The 25,099-nt window shown below is 38.7% G+C and overlaps 2 protein-coding genes across 4 annotated transcripts; both read left to right on the top strand.

The window, feature by feature from the left end:
* The first annotated feature begins 3 nt into the window (after positions 1-3).
* Positions 4-17,903, top strand: LOC131776611 (sorting nexin-29). The gene is made up of 25 exons (XM_059092826.2): positions 4-141; positions 273-343; positions 1,102-1,154; positions 2,285-2,359; positions 2,500-2,546; positions 2,910-2,999; positions 3,310-3,394; positions 3,514-3,584; positions 3,942-4,003; positions 4,132-4,237; positions 5,450-6,740; positions 8,824-8,988; positions 9,303-9,336; positions 9,427-9,463; positions 9,776-9,839; positions 10,937-11,065; positions 12,383-12,480; positions 12,874-12,949; positions 13,277-13,313; positions 13,694-13,810; positions 14,507-14,659; positions 15,333-15,407; positions 15,811-15,876; positions 16,417-16,556; positions 16,968-17,903. The coding sequence occupies exons 1-25, from the start codon at positions 105-107 to the stop codon at positions 17,044-17,046; spliced, it is 3,258 nt and encodes a 1,085-aa protein (XP_058948809.2). The 5' UTR covers positions 4-104; the 3' UTR covers positions 17,047-17,903.
* Positions 17,904-18,433: 530 nt separating this feature from the next.
* Positions 18,434-23,151, top strand: LOC131776689 (uncharacterized). 3 transcript variants are annotated; one of them, XM_066171243.1, is made up of 5 exons: positions 18,434-18,636; positions 19,119-19,203; positions 20,186-20,484; positions 21,574-21,712; positions 22,496-23,151. In XM_066171243.1, the coding sequence occupies exons 2-5, from the start codon at positions 19,140-19,142 to the stop codon at positions 22,825-22,827; spliced, it is 834 nt and encodes a 277-aa protein (XP_066027340.1). In that variant the 5' UTR covers positions 18,434-18,636; positions 19,119-19,139; the 3' UTR covers positions 22,828-23,151. The 3 variants fall into 3 exon arrangements, with proteins under 3 accessions (XP_066027340.1, XP_058948899.2, XP_058948898.2); XM_059092916.2 differs by having other exon boundaries at positions 18,437-18,636; positions 19,122-19,203; positions 22,490-23,151; XM_059092915.2 differs by having other exon boundaries at positions 18,437-18,636; positions 22,490-23,151.
* Positions 23,152-25,099: the final 1,948 nt, after the last annotated feature.

Here is a 25,099-nt window from a genome sequence, read left to right as displayed (position 1 = left end):
GGAAACAAAACAACATGGCGTCTGAAGTGAAAGTTCACAACCAATTTCTTCCGTAAAAATTCCTTTTTCATCTCAGATTTCATCTCTTGCTCTCGGCGAATAGAATGTTTGTAACGTCTTCTCAGAAGTATATCATGAGTGGTAAGATCAATGTTCTGAAGTTTCTAAAACGTCCCATGAAATTGGAATCTTGGATATTACATCACGAATAAGCGTTGTTGCTCAAACTTAAAATGACTTTGTATTTTACCTTTGTCATTGTGTGAAACAAGGAGGCCAGCAGCAGAATACAGAAACTGAGAGACAGCATCTGCTTGATAGATTACTTGATGCCGTAAAACAGGTAAAAATCGGATACTTGCTCTGGAAATACTTGTGATTTGTATCAATGTGACGTGACTAGACAAATAATTCAGCAGACGTTCTAGAATATGATAGTTTGCTCACCATTTGTTAAACATTAGCTTTTTAATTACTTAAGTCTTGAAATCTATCTTGAAAAAATGGGTGGTTGGCAAAGAGAGGAAAACGAAAATGAAAAATTTTCAATTTTGCCCTTGGTTTAAATGAAATTCATTTTTAATTTTTCTATTTGAAATTTAGATATTTGCGAAATAAATTTTCTCTATTGCTCAGCTTGCATTTGTACAAGACTTTTGTTCCATTTTGTATCTTATGGATTAAGTTACTAGTATTTTAGTTTCCTCAATAAGCAGTCATGCTGAAGTACAGTGTATTTATGACACTTCAACATGGTTCCCATCTCATCTTGATTATCTTCAATGTGACATTGTATATTAAAGATTCACAGACAAAATTGGTCAAGTTATGGCCAGGGGTGGTGGGGGGAGTAGGTAATAAAAGCAAGGAGAATTTGCTTAACATTCCCAAGCATCTTTTAATCAGTGATCATTTCCTCTGTTCTCATGACCTTGAAGTCTGATTCAGCAGTGATGATATAAGGAGAAATATGATCTTAGTCACTTACAGTGGTCAAAGGATTGAAAAACATTCTTACATTGAATTTATTTTTATGAATTATTATTACTTTGTAAAAGAAGTTTTCAAGTGAAGACATTTATATTATTTTTTCACTGGTAGTGCCAAGTTAGATTTGGAGGAAAAACAGAACTTGCCACAGATGGAGACAGCAGGTAATGAAATTAGATGCATATCTGCATGTGCTCATGACAGGCAGTTGCAACAGCATAATCCAGGCACAGTCCTCATACAGTTTTCAGTCTTGTTTTGCATGAAACTTTCCTATACATTTGAGACTTGGGAAATAAAAGGCAATAGAAAAGCATTTTCAAAGCTTGTGAAAAAATTGTGCCCATTCCACACAATATTTTTACACACTTTTCAACTATTTCTAGAAGCCTCCATGTGAAAAACTTGGACTATTGCATGAACTTTAGAGCTTCATTGGAAAATTGTGACTCAATATTAATGAATGACCCTGAATTTTATGGAGCACATGTCAGTGAGAATTAACATGATGTTGATCTTATGTTGATCATTTGCTGACTAGCAGATTAACACAGAAATCAGCATAATGCCATCAGTGATATAATTATTTTTTATTCTATGTATAGAGTTGAACTTGTATGAAGAAGCATCATATTAAGAAGTTTACCTGTATTAAGCAGTCAGCTTTCAAAGTCCTGCAATATTTTCCCCTTAATTACTGTAATTTTCACCTGTATTAAGTGGTCACCTCTATAAAGCAGTCTTGTTCACCTTATCTAAGTCCCAATGGCCTTTTGTATTTCCTTCAAACTGGTTTTTTAAGGTTCGTTTGAAATGCAACCACTGAAATAAAAATAAGTCAGAATAATCTTTCAAATGAAATTAAATCCAATTGTTTGTCTCCCAAAATCAATGTAGGCATTGTTTTTGAACAAGTTATTATAATTTAGGTGGTCATTTATGACAAAACATGGCATTTTTTTTCTAATACTCCTCTTCTGAGGAACCTGTATCAAGCAGTCAAACTGTATTAAGCACTCACCCCATCATTCCTTGGGGGTGACCGCTTAATACATGTTCAACTGACTGTATATAAGAACCCATGCGAAAAGATAATACATTGTGCCTGAGTGAAAAGGTAATTAACATATTAGTGCTGTATCTATGGAAATCTTTTTTTTACCCTGAACTTTATAGCTGCAGAGTAAAACAGGTTAAGCTGAAAAATAATCTATCATAATCTATCAAATGAGATGTGTATATCATGATTTAAGGATGTAAGAACTTACCTTGTGACTGGTTATGAATTTTTCAGGGTTGTTTGCCTGCTAACTCAGTTGGAAGCAGTTTTCCAACATGGCTTTAAAAAATCCAGAGTTAGTGCATTTAGGTAAATAATTTTCATCAATGTTCATGAGTGTTTGTGAATTACTCCTAAGAAGTAAAAAATTACAATACAGTGTTATATGTAAAGCACTTCTCCTGTTGGTGTTCATGAAATTCAAGCATTTTTATTTTCACTTCACATAGGCAAGTTGGCCAAGCAGCAGGAATAGTAAAGTTAGACCCAGATTCAGGTACCAACAGAGCTCCAAGCTCAGTGTTTTCCAAAATCACTGTTTCAACACAATTCACCATGTTCTTGACTTTTGCAGATAAAGCAGTTGTCAATTGAGAAATTGTTCTAATTGCTATCTTGGTGAGCAACATAGTAACAGCTTGGTGCACTGATCGGATGTCAGCAGTTACAATAAATCACTAATTTACCACCAGATTGTAAACCCTACATTGAACGATTTTCCTGATTATTTGATTTGTGTTGGTAGTTCTCTTAACCTTTTTTACCTGAAATCTTTCCAATTTTTCTTTGTTGCTCCTTTTACATGTTTAAAACAACCTATAATTTATTTCTTATCAATGAATAGCTTTTCTCTCTCCAGCCTTTTGGAGCTTTGTGAAAGCTCACTTGGGAAAACTTGACCTGGATAGATTTCTTGAGCTTCAGAAAGCAACAACAGATGCAGGACGAGGTTGGTTTAAATTTGATTCCACCTTTAAGCCAGAAAGGAAACTTTGATTTCCATTGCTCTGCAAATTTAATTTACATGGCACAGGAGAAAGATAATCAGGATTTTTCTAGTTGGGGGTAACATTAACTCCATTTGACTGAGTGGTTAGATTGTGCTGGTGATAGTAATTTCCATCAATCAGCTTAGTGTGCCACTTTTTCATTCTTCCCACATTTTGACGTCATCTTTGATCTATAACTTAACAAACACACACCAACATGCCATCTATTTGTGATACATTTTTGTCAGAGATATTCTGCTCTTTTGCAAGGTCGTGCTTGGTTGAGGTCCTCATTGAATGAACACTCACTGGAAAGATATTTTCACAACATACTGCATAATCAAGCTCTTTTAAGGTAAGCTGAACAGCCTTGGACATTTGTGAGCCTTATTCTAGTAAACCGTTTTAGTCTTCAACATTGCATGTGGTTAGGAGATTAACTCAAATTCATGTTGGATTCTTGGAATTCCTCAGTCAATTTTATGAGAAGGAAGCTTTCTTTATGGATCAAGAACGAGCCAGTATGCTTCCCATGATTGCTGCAGGTGAGTCTGTTGTAACTGGGGAGGGGAGGTTAATGGTCAGTTAACTGGTTTACCAGACTCAGGTTGGAATGGGCCAGGTTTGTGCACTTGACCAAGTCAATGTGCAATGTGCTTTGTTCTCAAAGAACCTCAATCCATCCAGGGTCTAAATGAATGACTGCAAACAAAGAGACTTGGTAAATTGCTTGGGTTGCTATCCACCAATTCCTTCCAAGAAAGGTTATAAATACCCCTCCCCCCCTGTATTTTTCATACTAATAAAACTGCTCTGGCAGTACGTGGCCAATAGGATTTGCTGTCTCATGAATTGTTCATTGTCATTCTGATATCATTTTTGTTGATGTTGTATCTTGGCAGGGTTGAGTTCCATTCTGTTTGCCCTTACTGTTGATAGTGAGGAACTAAACATTGTAAAACAGGCAAGTACTACAGCCACAGTATTGCAGAAAATAAATTTTGTTGGATATGTTAATCATGAGACTGTTTTTTGTTGCCTATGAACAAAACTATGGCAAACTTAATCCAGCGATGTTCTCATTTCCTCCAGGCCCCAGCATTAACAATCAACAAAGATGTCTTCAATAATATTTTACCATCTTTCCCACAAAAACCTGTTGTGGAACCTCTCCCAGTGTACTCTGCTGAACTCACTGGTCAGTATCTGTCTGTTGTGTTAAACTGAACTTTGGGTCTTTGAAACAATCTTTAAACAAACTCTGACATGAAGAAGATCAATATCAAATTGTTTTTAAGGAGACTGTGGAAATAGGCCTAACAATATCCAGTAAAACAAGTATTCCTGTAATAATAAACATCAACCTGTTACCTGGGAGAGTTAACATGTAGAAATCGTGAACAAAAATCCCAGATTAAGCAATTTCCTGTTCCTCTTTATTCCAGTGCTGAGTTACTGACTTGTATCAGTTCTTCATTGTAGAGAAATCATTTTTGATTGATTGATCAATGGAGATATTGGTTAATTGATAGATTGGTTAAGCTATTGAGTGAGTGATTGGTTGATAGAGTGACTGACTGATTCACCCATTGACTCACCAACTCTCCAGCTCACCGACCTACTAATTGACTAATTGACTGACTGACTCACTCACTCACACACTCACTCACTCACTGACTCACTCACTCACTCACTCACTGACTTACTGACTCACTCACTCACTCACTAACTCACTCACTCACTAACTCACTCACTCACTGACTCACTCACTCACTGACTCACTGACTCACTGATTGACTCATTGTTTGACTTAGTGACTGATTGACTTACTGACTAACTCAGTGGCTGACTCACTGACTGACTCACTGACTGGTTACTGACTGGTTGACTAACTGATTAACTCACTGACTGACTCACTGACTGGTTGATTTACTAGCTGAGCAATTGACTGAACAACTGACTGACTGAGTGGTCCACTAAATGACCGATGGATTGACTGACTGATTGACAGAATGACTGGATGACTGACTGACTGACTGACTGACTGACTGGCAGACTGACTAACTGACTGACTGACTCACTGATTGACGGACGGACTTACTAACAGACTGATTGACTGACTGACCTACTCACTCACTGACTGACTCACTAACTGACTGACTCACTAACTGACTGACTCACTGACTCACCTACTCAATCACTGAATCACCGATTGATTGACTGAGTGACCGACTAACTGACCAACTGACTGACTGATGGACTGACTGACAGATCCGCTGACTGACTGACTGACCTACCCACTCACTGAGTCACTGATGAATGAACTCACTGACTGACCAATTGACTGACCTACTAACTGACCAACAAATGGCCGATTGATCTACTGACTGATCGACTTCGTTTTCAACAGATGAATCCAAAACAGAAAAGAAGAAAAAGAAGAAGAAGAAGAAACGAAATGCTGCTATTGTTGCCATCGAAGATGATGACAATTTTCCACTGAACAGTGCAACGGATGGAAAAGATTTACCTCCTAATGTCTCAACAGTGAAGCAGGAAACACCTACTTCAAATTCTGCCTCGAAGACTTCGAGTTTAGGCCACACCCGTGCTTCCTCCTTTCCAGGTAACTTCCCGCTGGTGACTGAAGGTTCAGCAGAGGTGAAATCGCGTGTAAATGAACAAGCATTTACCGATATAACAAAATCCATCTCTTTGCCTGACAACTCTTTGCCTGTAGAAAACGTTGTCGAGATTGCACCGCAAGGGAGTAAAAACAACAGCTTTGATTTGGAAGAGGTTCCAGGAAAGATGACAGCGGAATCTGAGTATGTCTCTAATCGGGAGGGTATACAGGAATCCCCTGCAGGAGAGGATACGGAAAATTTTGTTTTGGAAACTGTCGATTTTTTGCGTGCGCAACCCAGGATGGACGAAGGAAAAACAAACTCACAGGAGGTAAAATATGAAACGGAACATCACAACGAGAAACAGATATCCCCAGACATACCAACTGTCTATGGGGAAAGTAGTGAACCTGTGCTTCTGCCTCAAGATGATTTCAAACTAAGTGAAAACGATTTGTATTCTTTCGAGAGTAAACGTTTCAGTGATGGTTCTTCGACTGTGAAAGCAAGTTTTTTTTCTAAAGAAAAAGATGATTTGAATCAAGGACTTACGAGTGAAGATTCATTTCGTGTTTATAGTTTAACAGAGGACGACAGTGAGACTGACGCAAACTTTTCAATGGCGCAGTTTCAAGTTCCTAAAGTAGTTGAGATAAATATTAAGGAAGGAGAAGCCGTTGCTACTGAACCAGCTGTTGATGCCGCGGCGCCGCCAAAGAGTTCTACCCCTTTAAACCTGATCGAGAGAGTGGACATGAAAAATGGTTCCTTTGTTGCAAAGGAACAGCCAGATTTAAGATATAGTCCAAGTGGGATAGTAGAAAGAATGAATGGTCAAGAAAATTTGGATAATGAAGAGTTTAGAAATGATTCCAACGATTATGACGAAGTTACAACTGGTGCTGAATTGCAGCCTGGTACATTTGAACCCGTGGTGTTGTTGGACAGCGGAGAATCCCTAGTTCCCCTGACCGAGGGTGACCTTACTACAGCGAAAACTGGGACACGGTCCACATTTTATTGTGCGCCTGATGCTTCAATGGAAAACGACCGCGATTCTACCTCATTGTCAAGGTTAGTGAAAGGAGAAATTATTTTCCCTGGAATTTTTAAATTGGAAAGTTATAAGCGGGACAAGATGAAATCCGCGAAATTAGGAAACGGTGATAGGGTTCGCAGGGTCCTGGAAAACTTGGAAAGTCGTAAAATTTTATTTGACATTTTCCAGAACTGGAAAGTCCTGGAAAAAGACAACAGGTCCTGGAAATATCCTTAACTCGAGCAATAAATTTTCAGAATTTACGTTATGGGAAATGCATGAAGACCGTAAGGAGAATTGATTTTGAAATCTTGGGAATTTTTAAGGGTTTAAGGCAAAGTTTGGTGTCGTGGAAAAATCAATCTGAGTCTTGGGAAAGTCCTTGAAATTTTTTTCTGAAAAAGGATTCGAACCCTTAGGAGGGAGTGAACGCCCTCTATTTTTCTTCTCCAGGGTTTGAGCCAGGCCGCGCCATTGCGCCAATCCCGCAATAAAATTTAAAATGTCCCGTCCAAAAATGATTCAGGGGTCAATTTATCCCCTAAAAAAGCGAGCGATTTTTGCGATAAATTTTACTGAAGTATTTGTGCCCAAAAAAAAATCGCAAGAGTTGAAATTCAACATAAATTCGACTATAAACGGCACAATTTTTCAATAAACAATTTGGTTTTAGCCGCAGAATTGATACGCTAACAGCAATTTTTGTGAAAGATAAGAGAAGCAAGATTTAGATGTTTGTTTTGTCTCATTTTGACAACATCGGAAACTGACCAATCAGAAGGAGTCATTCCCACGGCTTGTGTAAACATTGCAACACGATCTGACAGAAATCGGCTGAGTAAAGCGTTGTTTTTTTAAACTACAAAATAGTGATTCAAAATAAAAGACTTTTAGACTTATCCTGACTCTTCTTCTCCCAAAACCACTTTAGTAGTGTTTCATCCAATACTGGATACTTTGACAAAATGTTCAAAATTGCGGCTTTTTCCCCCGAAATTGTCCCCAAAGCATTTCATGCTCTCGCTTGATTTTTCATTAGCTTGAAGAGTGGGCTAAAAAGAACAGGAGAATTTTGAAATCGTGAAATACTGCTATTATACATGTATATGTAAGATGTTAATTAACTAAGAAGGATCTGCAATGAAATGTGGAAGCAAGAACAAATATGATATTGTTAAAATGATAATGGCACAACAGAGTTGTTGGTCTTGTTCTTTTACAAATAGTCACTTTCTTAATTATTTTAGTGGCCATGATCAGCTGCTGGTTGTAAGAGAATCATGCAGTTAAGAGTTTACAGAGAAAGATAAAAAGAAGCATGCCACCTTACAATGTAACTTGTTGTTATTTCATTAAATGTTTAAAATTTTAGTTCAGTTTGGAATTTTCCCTATGCTTAAGCGACCCTCAGAAATGGAAAATGTCCCCCCAAAAATAATCTAAAGGGACAAATTGACCCTAAATAGTCAAATCCTGACTTCTCTTTATGTTTTTTTACGTCTTGTTGTTGGTGAAGATAAAACTGATCTAGTTCTCTAGTTCACAACTTGGGTTTATTACAAGCAACACCCAAATACTCTCACAGACACCACAAGAAATAGTTTAGGAGCATTTGACTGAAGATTCATAAACTGTAAACGAACCAAACATTGTCTTTCAACTCTAAGCTGTACCAAATCACCAATTTGAGCGCTTTTCGATTGAATATCGTCAAACCAAAACCAAATTTATCACAACGACCAATCGGAAGACAGGAAAATACCTTTAAGAGCCAATGGGAACTCAAAGTAACAAAAACGCAAAAAACAGCCTAAAGCGCGGGGAAGCGCGGGTGACCAAGTCGTGATTGGTTTTATTTTTGCATCTGATTGGTCGAGAAAGTGGCACGAGTCTTCAGGACCAATTATCAGGGCGAAGTAAGAAATTAAAGCAAAACTGATCCCATCCCGGATTATTTTCGAAACTCAATTCAAACTGATCAATTACCATAAAAGGTACGACGTTCTCATAAGAACTTATTTTCCCGGGACAATTCCCATACTGCTAAATGGAAATTTCCAGCAGAATTATGCGAATAAAATTAATTCTCCAACACAATTTCCTTCCCAACCCTATCAGCTGGTCCAACTTGGAGGATGCCGAAGAATTCCCTGAACTAAAGGATGGTTCCCCTCACAATGACAACAGACGAGCGCGTTCCATGACGTCACCGGATGTTTCTGCAGCTACCGCTGCCCTTGCAGCTTGTACCGATGCTCAGAGAGGAATGGACATTATGACGCGGTAAATTTTCTTTAACCCGTTAAACCCTGAGAGTGACCAGCATCTAATTTCTCCTAACAATATCAACCTTAAATCACACATTATGGTCACGAGAATAAAGGAAATGATTACCAAATGAAGAAGCTTTGATGTTAAAAAAAAATCTCCCTTTAAACACCAAAGGAAATGTATGTACCATTTCTCTAGCATTCACAGTAAGATGCAAATTTCCCCTCGCTTAACGTAGATTTCATGTTTTCCCGCGCCTAGCGCTGGTTTCTTAGTTTTGACTTTCAAATATTTTCTGGCCCATGAGATGTTTGTAATTTTTTCAGGGGATTTGCATCTATGGAAAATCAAGCTGGGCACGTAAGTTATTTTGTTTTTATTTGTTTATTTTTCACTTACATTTTTTAGTATTTTAAAGTACATTTAAAAAGTGTAAATGTTTCCTTTCAGAGAGACTTCTCTAGCAGACAAGATGGAATGAGCAAAGGTAACTAAATAACTAGTGTAATTTGGTTTTATCAACTGAGTTTATAATTTAATTGGCCACCATAAAGAGTTTCTATTAGCTGACGTTTCGAGCGTTATGCCCTTCGTTAGAGCGAATAGAGGAATTGTGGTTTGTGTGTGAGTCATGTGCAGAAAGATGGAGCTACGCTATTGGTGAACATGGTAACGTTTTAATCCCCGCGCCCGCGCGTTGGTGAAAATATATGATGGGTTTAGTTATGTTGATGCGCGTCTTCAATTGAGTTCAACATCCAATGTCTTAATTTTGAGTTGATTCTTGCTTCTTCAACAGGTGAACTAAAGCAGGCGATTGTATCCATGATGCTGAGAAAAGATGAAATGGAAGAAAATAACAGGTAAGTTAACTTGTCAGAGTGGTTTGTTACTTCTAAAGTGCACTCCTACTGAATGCCGGTAAACCAAAACCTAAGTAATCACGACGACTAAGACGACGACCAAACAAATTGAGGAGATGAGTGAGGGGAATGAGAACTACAAGCATCCGGCCTGAAGGGCGGGAAAACGTGCGCGATTAAGAAACATGATTGGTTTTGGTTTTTGCATCTGATTGGTTGAAAAGGTGGACCTTGTTTTTAGCCAATCATAGGGCGAAGAGAAGCAAAACCAACGTAATCATAGAAAACTGTAGAGCTCATTTTAATGTTTCTGAGGAATATTATTGAAGTTTCTTGTCGCGTTTACTATCCCTAATCTTTCAAATTGCTACGTAAGTTTTTGGTGTGCTTGAATCACAAAAAATCTTCTGCATAGATTCTGCTTGAAGAATGATAACTTCTTCATATACTTTGTCTTTTATTAGTAATGAATTCAAAATCGCTTTCAGCGGCCGAAGCTTCCAGAAACACCATGATAGTTTTGTAAGTCAGTAATAATTTCTATCCAAAAAGACCAAAGAACTTTTTCACAAATTTTTCCCTTATTTATAACTTGACTAATAAGCTTATCTTTCCTCCTGACCCCCGTTGTTCAAAGGTTAGATAACGCTATCCATAGGATAAATCTTTATCAGGCCCCGGTTGTTCGAAGTTTGGATAGCGCTATCCACTGGATAAAACTCAATCCGGTGGATAACGCTGTATGTTTTGCTATCACTTATGTTTTGCTATCACTTATCTGCTGGATAGCGATTTATCCATTGGATAGCGTTATTCGACCTTTATACAACTGGACCCTGCAGATGAATAGTGCAGTACGTTTTGCTATCTATCACTTATCCGCTGGATAACAATTTATTCGTTTGAAAAGCGTTTTCTTTCGCTTATACAACTGGCTCCTGGTGAATATGGTGACATGGTTTTGCTTCTCCGAAAGCTTAATATAGCCTTCAGAGGATTTTCCCCGTGATCCTGTGCAAGGCATGTCTATGTGAAAATTTGAGAAGAGGTAGTTGTCCTTGTCGTTGTAAAACAATTTCGCTTATTCATGGTTTTAGGACCCTTCAAAATAAACTTGCGGAAGAGCGCCAGAAATCACTTCAACTTCATACAGAGACTGAGGACCTCAAGGAGGAAATAAAAAGACAAGAGAACTTGAACGCAGCTAAAATACGGTCTTTATCCAGGTACACTCAACTTAAACTGAGTATCGAACACTTTTTATCTTTATTTATAATAAAGTTCGGATATAACGCGCGTTGTCATTGGTTGAAAGAGCGTGCTCTATGAGAGTATAGAGTATAGTGTTCAAAAACAAAGTTCAGTGTTCAAAAACAAAATAGAATAAAAAAGAAATGATATAAAATATAACCAAACTGGCATAGTTGTTAAAATTCATACTAATCATGACGGTGTCTGAGCGAATATGATCATGCTGAAGTTCATCGCGGCTCGCTCATCATGGCGATCTCCGGTCATCACAGTAAAGCAAGCCTCAGAAACTACATCGGCCGCCCTTCGAGTGAAAAAATAAGAGCTTGCTCTGGTATCTTTTCCAATACGTTGAGTGGCAATTCACATCAGTCACTGCAGCCGAGTTTTGCGGCGCTGTCATCACGAGCGATCTTCATGTTCCGGTGAATTCGGCTGTCATTCATTCAAAAAAACACTCGCCTTGAACTGTTTGTTTTCTACCTTGTCATGTGGAAAAAACTCGCGTGTTTTTATGAGCCATAACTCGGCTGAAGTTCACTGAACATTTCACTTCAAGATTCTGTATTAGAGACTTAAAAACTTTAGGCAAAAGTGTTAAATTCGACTTGCCGAACTATTTTAGTTTGTAAACTATCGTAGAATGTGAACTTTGATGGTTTTTGAACTTTGATGGTTTGACACTTTTGACAGCTTTAGTCTTGTACAGTCAATCAGATTATTTGAACCATTCTAACAAGGATTCTGATTGGCTTTTTGTAGCGTGCTTTATGAGAGTATAGAGCATGCTGACGACATTGTTGTTCGCTTTGGAAATAAAGTTTGTTTTGAAAATTGAAAGTAATGCTTGGGTAATTTAACGGATTCTTACTAAAGAAGTGGGAAGAAACACTCGACTACGTCTCGTGTTTCTCCCTACACTTCTTTCGTGCTCTAGCCGCTTCCTGCGTGCTTTATAACAGAACAGAGCACAGTCAAGGCTTCTCTATTTGTTAAACAATGCATTGGCTTGGAAACTCCTAGCCGATTCCGGGTAATTTTCGGAAGGTTCTGTCTTGTTTTTAAATATTCCGCCTGATTTTGGGTATTTCCCCTCATTTTTGGACTGTTCAATCTAACTTCGGACACTATCGTAATTTCCGGACGGTTCTATCTGGTTTCGGACATTTCCGTCCAATTACGAACCTCTGTCCGATTTCGTTTACTTCTGGCCGATTTGGCCACCTCCCTCCATTTTCGGACAGTTCTTAAAGTTGTTGATGAACTGAAGTGTTTGATTACCTTATTTGCAGAGAAAACGAGTTACTAAAGCATCAGTTGAAAAAATACGTCGGAGCTGTACAAGCGCTGAGAAGCGATCTGCGCAACAAGTCATCTGAAACAACCGAAGGTAACGCATCATCGGAAACGATGCCTGTGACCTGTGCGCCATAAACTTGCAAAAAAATTGAGATTGTTTTACCGAATCCAGGGAGAGGCCTGATGGCGAAAGGAGATCGTTATGTTATAGGGTGTGACTTTCTCTATATGTTCCTCCTTTCCCTCTTATTTTGTACGTTTTGTATATGTTCGCGTTCGCTGTCTCTCTAAGGGCCCTGATACTCTAAGGGCCCTGATACTCGAAAATTAAACAGGTGGTAAACTGTTGACGAATGCGACCGCTCAAACTTAGACTTTTATCATTTTGGTTACCATGGGATCCAAAGTTTTCCATTTGTGAACTATTGTTGTGAAAGGCGTATATGTCCTGATATTAATAACTCCGTTTCCTTTGCTGTGACAGCGTTGTCTGGAATTAGACAAGATGACGTGTTACCTCCTTTGCCACCAGAAAGATTCACAGAACACCTTCAACAAAGGTTTGTTTTTTTTCTTCCTTGTGTGAGGTGCATCTGTATATGGGGTTGAAACGAAACGAAGTACGAAGAGAATTGATAAGAACTTGACGTAAATTCATGTAAGCGGCATCAAGCGTGGAAAACCTCAATAACCATATAGCGACCGGTTTCAGTAATGCATCTGATTGGCTGGGAGAGTGGCGCGAGGTTTCTTGGCCAATCGCAGGGCAGACTGTTAAGCAAAACCAGTGAAATCCCGGGCCACGTTAGACACTGGAGAAAAAAGTTCACTGACATCCTGTTTAAATTGTTATTAGCGTCCTTTATGTCTTGTTTGTTGTTTTGTAGCGAAGAGGCTGAGGAATATAAAAGGAAACTTATTCAGGTGAGAAAACGCCAAGTGCGCGGCCAAGCTGTAAGTCATTACAGTCGCGGCTTTAGTAGCCTGAAGAGAAGGTGTAATCTGGTTTTTTTTTTCTTCGTGGAGATTATAGCTGCCGTGTTTGATTTTTACTTAAGTGGAAGGTTGGGGAAAGAAATTTGTGTCAGGGGGGTGAGCGACAGTCAAAAGGAGGGAGAGGGGTAGGGATGGGGCGATACAATCCCATGTTCTTATTTTGTAGTCTCCTCCAATTTGACATTCGTACAGTTTTATTCGGCGAAAAAGAAGTAAATTCTGTCTTGAGCTTCGGAATTCAAGCTGTTACCGTAGCACGAGGTATTTGTTTCGGCTCCGAGTTCCAACCATAGTTATTTCTATTCCAGGTCGCCGATTTACATGGAGAACTGCTAGAATTTAACGAGCGACTTCACAAGCAAGTGAACCGTTACCAGTATCAAGTGAGGAGATTACGAGAAGAGCTTGTGAACCTAAGAGGCCCGGTAAGGAGTTTAAGAACGGAACTAGTTAGGTTGTGACGAGAATGGTTACAATAAAAGACAGCGAACTGCCGAGAGACTGAAACATATGATTATGTATACATTGTTACTTTGACTTGTTAACTAACCAAACGAGGGAGAAATGACGGCTAACGTACAAAAACAAATTGGCAGCTGGGAAATTAGACTGCATCGGCTCTATTCTCCTTGGGGAACTTAGTTTGGGAACAGGCCCTCATTCTTTATTACCCTTGCAGGACGCATTTCTTCACCTGCTGGAAGCTATGAGACGAATCGGGAAGAGGTTTGCTGGGGATCTGGCACTAATAATTATCAGTGCCAGACCCCTTACAGACCTCTCACCGGCTTGCGTTGTTCAAAATTTCCTGCGTGCGAGGAAACGTTCTTGCTGAAGGACTAATAATGAGAGCCACCTCACAGGCTAGTTTCAACCAGTGCTACAATGCGCAAGGAAAATCTTTAAATATGGCCTCTAATTAGTTCAGCCGGGAAAAGGAAGAGGGAAGGATAGAATGTTTTGCACAGTCATCCTCTCTTGAGTGTGTTTCATGAGTAGTGTTTGTTCTTCAAATGGTGACTAGGCCAACCAACGAGTCAAAATAAAAGAAATTGCTGCCTCTAGAGACATCATTGTTTAATCCTAGCGTTCAAACCGAAGCTTTTTTTTATTTTTTCTAGCTTCCTGAAGATCTGGAAACTCCTGACGACTCATCAAGCCTTTCAGAATTTGATCCTACGGTGATATCAGTCGGTACCAGACCTTTAGTGAATGTGTGGATACCATCTGTGTTTTTCAGAGGGGGGGCATCGAATGTCCACCACGTGTATCAGGTAAGATGTTCGTTTACCTGACCGACTGACTAACTGACTGACAGATTGACGAGCTGACTGACTGACTAACTGACTGACCGACTGACTTTACTGACTGACTAACTGACCAACTGACTGACAGATTAACGAGCTGGCTGACTGACTAACTGACCTACTGACTGAAAGATTGATGAGCTGACTGACTGACCTACTGATTGAATGACTTACTCACTGATTGACTGACTAATTGTGACTGACTAATTGACTGACTGACTGACTGACCTAATCGATGAGCTGACTGACTGGCTGACTGACTGACCGACTGACTGACTGTCTGACTTACTGACTAACTTACTGACCGACTCACTGACTTGCTGACTTACTGACTGACTGACTGACTGACTGACTGACTGACTGATTGTCCAACCTCCCAGCTTTCCTTCTAATATGCTCACTGGCCATATGACAGACGAATGTAATGAGGGACGAAGAGGGCGACGAACTGGCGGACTAACTTACATTTGAAAATACAGTCCCACCGACTGACTGACTAATGGCTTACTGGCGGACTAACTGACGGATTTACATACTGACTTACCTATCAAACGACAGAACAACTGCAGGCTAAGAAACTGATAATAATTTAGTGATGTAATTTCTCCAGTTTACCCGATTTCTGTATTTTATCTTTTAGGTCTACGTGCGGATAAAAGATGACGAATGGAACGTTTATCGTAGATATTCACAATTCTTTGTACTGCATAAAACGGTACGAATTAATCTTCTGTGTAATTCCCTTAGAAAAGTGGCTCAAGTGCCGGTTCATTTAAGTAGCCTCTTGTGCTAACCTGTAACATGCCTTGTTCAAGAACAAAGTGTCGGGGCTCAAACCTGGACCGTGGAGACGTGGCTTTCTGAATAGTTATAGGCTAAGCAATCAGCTATTTTATCTCGTATGAAATTCGGTGTGATAAATTGGGTTGCATCTTCAAGGTGGGGGGGGGGGGGGGGTGGTGTGGAGAGAGATACCGTGTGAATGACCTCCCTGTCTGGAATGAGAATAAATTGATGGTACATCTTAGTATGCGGATGTTTTCAATTAACTACATTCGAGGTAATGAGAGTAATTTTTGTCTTTCCTCGCTAATTTGTTATTTTGCCTGTTTCTGCAGCTGCGTCGAAAATTTCCTGTTGTGGACAGCTTCAAATTTCCACCCAAGAAGACGATAGGAAACAAGGTAAATGTAACTGTATTTATCATTTTGTATCTGGTGAATTCCACCTTTCTCCTTTTTTCACCAGCGACAAGATTATCTGCAACAGCCCTTTGAGTGCTGGAGCTCAAAAGGATTATAAAGGAACTAGACTATTCAATTTAACTATCCAAACTATATTTCAGGCATAAAGTTATTTTATGTTACTTACGTACACATCTACTCGTGAACTAAACGCTACTGTCAAAGAATGGATCGCAGCACACATGGAGAAATTTTCAATTGAATGTTGGGAGTGATTCGAGATTGCATTGGTCCAGAAACTCACACCACTCTCTCAACCAATCAGCTGCAAAACGAAAACCAATCATGACTTGTTTACCAGCGTTTTCCCGCGCTTTTGATTTTGCTTGTTTTTACTTTGAGTTCTGATTGGCTCTTCAGTAAAATTTTGCTATCTTCTGATTGGCCTCTGTAAATTCCTTGGTTTTAGTTTTTACGACACTCGGTGGAAAAGCGCTCCCTGGTATTCAAACTTTTGTTTGATTTTTTTCTTTCATATAGGATGCTCGGTTTGTGGAGGATCGTAGAAGAATGTTACAGGATTACGTCAGAAGAGTCGTAAATTTGCACGTAACAACAAACCAGGAACTTCGTAGCGAAACCACGAAAAACATCCTACAACAAATTCTTCCTTTCTTTGCGTAAGTAGCAAACAACAACCTTGTATTCCTTTATCAAGTGTCAAGGCCGGAAAGGAGTTGTGAACCAAGGAAAGCACTGTGTATGTTTTTTGCCCTATTCGTAAACTGCCTTTGTCTTTTAAAGCCCTCGTAAAGTGTCTTCTCAAACATGTGGTGCAGTTTTGTTGCAATCAAATTGTGGAAAATTGAAAAAGCAGAGTAGCAAGGGGTTTAGCTAGACATGTCAGGCCCCCAGCAAACCTCTTCCCGACTCGTCTCGAATCTTCTCATGGGTGGAAAACGCGCGTCCTGCAGTACTGTTTTAATAATAGTTTAATGATATTAATTTTAAAATAACGAGGGTCTTCACGTAGGCGAGGTGAACTTTTTTCAATTTTTATTTCAATGAAGAAATTTTCTCTTTGTTTACAGAGACCCTTTCCCACCAGAAAAAACAAAGAAAGAGACCACATCAGGGAGAAAACGTTCAGTAAATTACAATGGCTTATGAGTACAATTTCACCCATCATGAAGTTGCAGCAATGATCAGCGGCGTATTTCTCCTAACATTACCAAAACAAATATACGATTACAGTAAGGAGAGGTCAGAACATGATCATCAAATGTATCTTCAAGTTTAAAAGTAACATTTTCTCACTCATCAAATCGAGAACCGATTGATTATTTCTGTTTGACGAATACGTTTCAAGGTTTCATGCATACGAGGAAAATAAAAATTTATCCTATTGTGAACCTCTATGGTTGCGACATTTTAATTTGCGAAAAGTGCGTTTTTATTAAGAAATTAGATATCGCAAAAGTTCGTTTTAATGTTTTAATACGTTTTTCTCCGAATCAAGAGTTGAGAAAGATGATGGTATTGGGGCCTCCGACAACTTTCAATTTGAAATTGAATTCAACATTTTATAGATGAATATTAGTATAGAAAAATATTAATTTTTTACTTGCTTTTTTAGATAGGGTTGGCTTTCATTCTGTTGGTGTCTAATTCTTAATTTTTTCAACTTTTTTCCTTTTTTTTTTTCGATTTCCGTCTTTCTTATATTTGAATCTCTAATACCTCAAAATTACGAAATTCTGTCGAACTATATTTCATAAAAAAATGACCACACTACGCTTTTGCATTTTTTATGTTTAAGTTATCCAACTAAATGAGATTTGAACGTGTCAAGGCTTTTTATACTTTCTAAATATGTAATAAAAGACTATGATAATATCATTGTCAAAATCAGTGACGAAGCAAATAAATTTTGTTATTTTCTGTCTGATCATTGTCGTATCAGTTTTGAACTTTGAATCGTGCGTATGGTGCGCGCAGGAATTAAGATATTTGGTTGCTTATTCAAGCGGTGGAACCTTTATAGGCTGAAAAACAAAGCAATTGTTTCTTTGATTCATTCGAAATCAGGAATACAAAGTTGAATAATCTTTTAAAATTACTAATGGTGCACTTGTTACTTCTACTGGTTGAGTGAATAAAGAAATAGACTTCTTAAAATGAGCTCGAGCGCGAATCGCGATATTCGTCTCTTTCTCTCGCAATTGACTGTAAAAGAAAACGTGAGAGTTTTCGTTTCTCGTATTCATAACTTCGCGAGCACCATGAATAACATGAAAAGGAATTAACAGATATTTATAAAAATAGTGGTATCTTAAAATTACCTTCGTCACAGAAACTAGAATTAAGAAAACCAGAAACCAGGTAACATCCCACGCAAAATGACGCTTGAGGTTCGAGCGCGATGTGATTGTGGTGAATGAAATGCAACGCATTAACATCCCATATAACACTTCCTATGGAAACTCTTCACGAGAAGGAAGGGTGGAAGATTTTCTTTACACAGATTTAACCCTTTCCTATGTATTTTTTGATGTACAATGTCATCAGTTTTGCAAATTTCACCATATAGCAGCTCTTTTTAAAACTTGTCAATGTGTTGTGCATCTCAATGGCAATTTTTTCCAAGATATCGCCGTTGCCTTAACTACAGTTACAGTGTGTACAGTCTTTATAACCAAAACCAATCTTCTGGCTGGCTATAACGACTGAAAGTGCCGACATTTGCTGGAATTACGAGAGGTAAATGTACAATGTGCATGAATTCAGAGTTTATTTTAACTCTCAGGGTTCACGGGGAGCAAGTAATATTTTAATTAGACAAGCACCTTTGGGGGACAAATTTACTTAATTCACAGTAGAAAGTTATATCCGACTGAACAGGTTTGCTTAAATCTTTTCCCCCGACTGAAATTTATATATATAAATGTTCATCTATTTAAATATGTTTATTTTGATTTTTAACAATTGATAAGGTATTGACGAAATTATCTGTACTAAGAAACATTCACAATGTCTTTCACAGTTGAATATACATGTGTAAAGTATCTTAGAACGTGGCTCTTGAAATTCCACTCTGGAATTCGCGGATATTTCAGTTTGAAACTGTTCTAGAGCAGCAGTCTTCATTTCTTGTAACTGATTTGCTTTTGGATCCGTACACCTGTAAAGGGGACTATCAGGAGATATTGTCCATTTATTTCTTCATTTCCTCTTGTCTAAAGCAGGTCGCTTATTTTATTATCATGCTGTTCAAACTAAAGCTCATCTTGATGGTAACAACGTCACAATTTTACTTAACTGCTGCGGGTGAGTTGTTTGAACCTATGATTCATGGGCAGTTCTTATAACATTACAATGCTTAAGTTAGTATGAATGAATTGTACAATGAATTGTACAATTAAAGTAGAGCACTTCTCGCAAATTTGTGTGTATATCAACGGTTACATTATTTCCTTGTTTAATCCGAAGTATTGTCACAATACGGTTCTCTTTTACATGATGTGTCTTTGGTTTAAGAATCTTGTTTTTTTCTCAGTCTTTTCTATTTTATTATAGTTTTTTCGTTGTTGTTGTTGTTGTTGTTTTTTTTTTATCAATCATATATCTGTTTTATTTGCCTTTTTGGTTGTTTTTTTTTTTCAATTAACGGTGTTCACGTTCTGCCCAATATCGACCTTGAAGCAGAAAGATTATTTTTGTGGGTAGTACACTACAAGTACATTACCCATATTGCCGTCGTCGGTGAGTGAGTGAATGAGTGAGTGATCAAGAGTACGTATGTAGGCCCGCAATGCATGCACGAATTTTGATTAAAACCCGTCGTTTCCCAGGGTGTATCTGGGTTAGATGTAATAATTTGCTAAGTGTCAGTGTGCTAACAAAATAAAATTGTTGTCAAATGAGAAAAGCTGTCGAATAACTCGTCCATCGACGACTTACATCGCAATTGTCTCGAGCCGTTTTTTGTTCTATATTTGATGTTACAATATTTTTGGTAGAATAATTATCAGTAAGTGAGTTAACTGCTCTGCGTTTTATATTTGCAGTATTTTTTTTTTTAATCTGTGCTGCTGTAACCCTTAATCTGTATTTAAAATCAAATGAAATATGGCTTAAAAATATACTTCGAACTTTTCATTGTCTTTACGGTGGGTTACTTTCAACGATAGGGAATGATTTCGAATCTATGAAAAGTTGTCCACAAATGCATGACAATCCACGATTCCAAAAGACATAAGTGGTTATTTTTCTCAATTTTTCTTTAATATGTCTTCTCTACAACCTCTAGGGTGTAACATTCCTCTTATTCAAAATCTTCCCAAAAGGCGTTTTTCTGCCACTTCATTGAAGGAGGACGCGTTTAATCTCCGTTTCACTCCGGGCACGCCCTGGTGCCCGGCAGAACGCCCACCCCTAGAAGCTGACTATGCGAAAGAGTACGTCCTAGTGGACTTGGGATGCCCGCGATCAATTTGTACGGTGGAGTCTAAAGATGAGAACTTGATGACTTATTCTGGCGAGTATTCCATCGACAAAAAAAATTGGAAGAAGTTGTCTACAAATGATACTACTCACTATTATATGGAGGTAAAGGTTTTTTGGAGCAGTTATGAACGAGAAATCGCGTAGACAGATTGAGAAAATGTTTAGACTCGTTGGACCCTTCCCTTGCTCAACAACTTTTCATTTTCTACTTCGATTCAGCTCGTCACTGTAATCTGTCGACGTTTAATACATCCTTAGTCATAAAAACTGGATGCAAAATCGCGTTTATAGCAGAAACCCAGTTTTTTCTCAATTTGCTATTTGCTGACAGACAAGCTAGTTCGTTAGACAACCAGGACACGAAGTTTTACCAATAATCGATAGTATAGAGAAATATGTTTTTCGCCTTGTCACGAGCGTGGGACAAAGAAAAATTCTAAGTTCCCACGAGGAATCGAACCTTCGGAATCCGCGCTCCGATGCTCTACCAGTAACCCGTAGAGACTCCACGGTGAGCGTGGTCTATTACGAAGTTCATATGACACGCGTCCTGCATACTGCTAGGATCAGCAATGTCGATAGCGCCGTGTTTGTAAGTAGAATAAGAGAGATGGTAAGTTTTGAGCTCGGTAAAGAAATAGAGAAAGATGTTTTTCGTCTTGTCACGAGCATGGGACAAATAAAAATTCTGAGTCCCCATGTATGCAGGACGCGTGTCATATGAAGTGCATAATAACTTACCGTCTCTCTTACAAATCGATAGCATGTGCCAATACACACGCATCTAAAACGCAGTCCCAGGGATTTAATGCCAATACAAACTAGGGACGACAAGTCTCTGAGATTCGGGGTCAAATCGCAACAACAATTCTATCTGTGTGACAATATAACTTAGGATAAAAAAGGATAAAAAACTTAGTCTTTGCCATAGAAATTTGTCCCGGAAACACGACGCAAAAATTCAAACGTGTTTACATTTGTGTGATGATCGCGATGAACAGTGTCGCATCGAATTGTTTTGGAAGTTGCGCGACAGTGCGGCTGCCAAAACAATTCGATGTTCGGTCTTCTATACGACTGCGCTTCCTAGAACAAAGAACGACTGATCACCAGTAAAATGCATTTTGTCGCATTTCGGCGCTAAGTGTGTACGGGCATTGGTTTCAAGCTGTGTTTTATTCTAATCTTCAGGAGTTTGATGCAAACTATAAGGCACTCATCACTCCTCCAGTCACAGCTCGTTTCTTTAGATTCCATTTGCTCATGTGTTTTTGGAGCGAAGAAAAGAAATCCCGTCCTTGTGGTAAAGTAGAGCTCTACAGTGATGCAGGTTAGCCATGCAAATGACAATAAACAAGTTAATGAAATACTGCAAGCAAAGGAAGACTCGCAATCAATGAGCTCGCCACCAAGGCAATCTCGCCACCACCAAGTCGCCACATGTAAACTCGCCACCAAGCTCGTTAAATATTTTAGTATAAATTCAAAGCTTAAGGCCACGCTTAAGTTTGATCTTCAATCTCGCGAGCATCGCCATAAGAATGCCAAGGGCAATACCGCAGAGCCGTGCTGAAGGCTATATAGTTTTTCAAAAAAGCTCACAAGGAGATCTTTCAACTTTTTATTCCATAAAAACAACGACGAGCCACACGTTAGAGCCCAAGCAAACAGATAGTTATTTAATCGAATATTTAATAGCTATACTGAATACAATTGCAACATTATTAGTGTTTGGTGCACATACACGCGAATGCACGTTGGACGACTTTATGCCATGTGGGTGACGCCATCTCGAATAAAACTACTGTGTTATTGGACTAGAATCTTCTTTGTCGACCACCCGAAACCCAAATGCATTCTGTTCCCCCAAGGTCATCCCTCCCCTCCCCCCCTATGATGCATTATTTCACACGTGACCTTGATAAATGTTGTATCTAACAGAATTAGAGACCATCTTGTCGCCCTCTTTCGCTCGATCACTGGTGACACTGGTCTGTTTCTTATTTTCATCCTTGAAGAGTTAAGGCAAATAACAGTCTGTACGTGGCCCACAATTCTAGCAAAGTAAAGAGACAAATATATTTGACTGATGAAATATGTTCTTAAGGTTTAGATCCAGATGACTCAACAGAACCAATGGGGTGCTTCATTGAGCAAACCTCCAAGAAAGATCGTCTTCTTCCTGTGGTTTATCATACAGTTGGAGGCAAAATCGTGAAGAAGCTCCCAGATATTTTGGCCATATACAAGGAGTGCCGACAAAATGCCGAAGATCATGTGGAAATTTTTGGTATCTTGAACTTTAAACATTGTGTTACAACCCAAAGCGGCAAAGAGGAAGGTTATTTCAACAGCGCTAGGAAATCTCGCAAATGCAACAGCTGTTACGGCAAAGGCATTGGGACTGGAAAAAAGGCAGTGTTCGTCTACAAAATAAATCTGTAGTGACATAAACTATTATTGCTATGGGACTCGTCATCATCAAAAGAATATCAACTGGTTTTCGCTTCTCATTATTTTTTTTTTGCCTTATTTATTTATTATTTATTTATTTATTTATTGCATTATTGATTGGTTGTGTCACAATAGAATTTACCTGATCCCCTTAAGGCTGCGTTACATTCTTATCATCAGTCATCCCTCTTTGGCAGTTAATTGGTAATTAAATTTTCATGGTCCCCCCCTTTAGTAATCTGTTGGTCGACGAATAATTCCCCTCCGTTCCCCCCAAGAACCATGTGATCCCCCAACATCTTTCGCCCCACCCCCAACCCCCCCCCCCTTCCAACCGCAGGCGACAAACAGTCACGTGTTCTTAAGTTAAACATGTTATTATCACGGTTCAGCATCGTGACACTTGAATGTAAAGTCATCTTTGAGGAACATGGTCAAATAAAATTGATTTCTGGAATTTATTGTAAGGGCAGCTACGTCCTGACGATACATTTTTATCGTTTTTTATTATTGAAATAAAACCTTGACATATTTTTTTGTGGGAGTAAATAAAAATCAACGGAAAAGGAATAAACTCTTAAGAGACGAGGATTACTGAGGGTAGAAAAGACTAACATGTGTGTTACAGCGACCTTATCCAATTTACTTGTCTTTTTCCCCATTACTGATCAAGGGAAAAGCCCTGAACGTTTGAGATAATCCAAGACATGCGCTTTTAAAGAAATAGATTCTGTGTTTCCATACGTCTGTTTAGTAATAAGTCACAGATGACGTCAAATGTGGTTAGAATAAAAACGTGGCACACGAGGCGCAGCCGAGAGTGTCAGTGATTTTTTTACCACATTATGAGGTCTTCCGTGATCTATTACTCTACAGACGCACGGAAACATGGAATACGGTTTGTTTTATGCGATAAAAAGGAAAATTTTGTCGATGGTGACGTCATCTGTGCGTCTTTCCTCCGATAGATCATGAGTAAGTACTAATCAAAATGGGTTTATAACTCAGTTTATCATATAATCATGTTCAATGAAAACTTGAAAGCTAATAAAATGCAAAGCGCCATACAATTTAAGAGCATTTCTCTTTAATCGTTATCAAAAAAAATGGGGTCCTTTCTTCTAAATGAGACTTGAGGATTACCTACAAGGGGGGGAGGGGGGGTCACATCTAAAAATGTTGGGGTGTCTAAGCCGATATGAATTACTGATTGCGGAAATGGGACTAACTCAGGAGTGTTTAAGTGATTCCCCGAGAGACGTTGGAATAATGCTCTTCCAGGAATTAGATTTTGCGTATAGTTACATTTGCTCGTCATTGTAATCAGGATTCCCAGAGATCTCTTGGGTTGGACCACTGGCCTGAAAACACGTTCTGTTTTTCTTCGCTTGCTGGTTTTTAGGGGGCTTACGTGCTCAGCTGTAAATCTGTTGTTTGTTTGTTTTTGATGCAGTTTGCATTTGCACTTATGTCGAGGCTAACTAAATGGCTCGATCGCTCGGCTGACCCACGCACCGAGATAACATCATCAGTTTAGTTGAGAATTGGAGGCAAAATTTCTACCATATTTCTGTCGTTTTGTACTTGAGGTGCCTCGCGCATTTGTCATAAAATCCTGTGCGAGCACGTTCATCTACTCGAAACGAGGGCTACACAAATCAATTAATATAACTGGAAAATCGAAAGCAAAGTTTTGTAAATTGAGCCATAACATTTATTTGAAAATAATATCGAAACTTCTATAGCCTGGTTTCTTTTTGAGAGATGTCTCGAGAGAGGAACACGCGTGATTTTCTCGCAAAAAAAAAATACTGAGAGGGAATAATGATTGTAGATATATGAAAATCATATATGTGCACTGCGGTGAAGAAACGAATATAAGAGATCCCCGTAGTTATGAATACTACTGAACTAGTAGTTGAAATAAGACCTGAAAAAAATTTAGGCCGTACGGGATTTGAATCCATGACCTTTGCGATACCAGTGCAGTGCTCTACCAACTGAGCTAACAAGTTAACGATTTAGTCAACTGAAAGGGAATTTTTTCGTTTATCTTTGGTTCGTGGAAAATGGTATTTCTGACGAATGAGTCTGCGAATAAGGCAGAAATAAATATTTTGTCGGCACGAGATACGACAAGGCCTGGGCCTTAGGCCCGAGCATCATGGGTAATGATGCAGTGGTATATAAAGGAAATTATAGCACGTGGTGTCCATCTAGGCCTCAGAACCAACCGTTCACCTCTGGCTGATGACAAATTTAT

This window comes from Pocillopora verrucosa, chromosome 8 (assembly GCF_036669915.1).
Source record: "Pocillopora verrucosa isolate sample1 chromosome 8, ASM3666991v2, whole genome shotgun sequence".
In the NCBI taxonomy this organism is placed as follows: Eukaryota; Metazoa; Cnidaria; class Anthozoa; order Scleractinia; family Pocilloporidae; genus Pocillopora; species Pocillopora verrucosa.
Note: the sequence above shows the minus strand (reverse complement) of the source record. Positions and strands in the feature narration are given on the sequence as shown.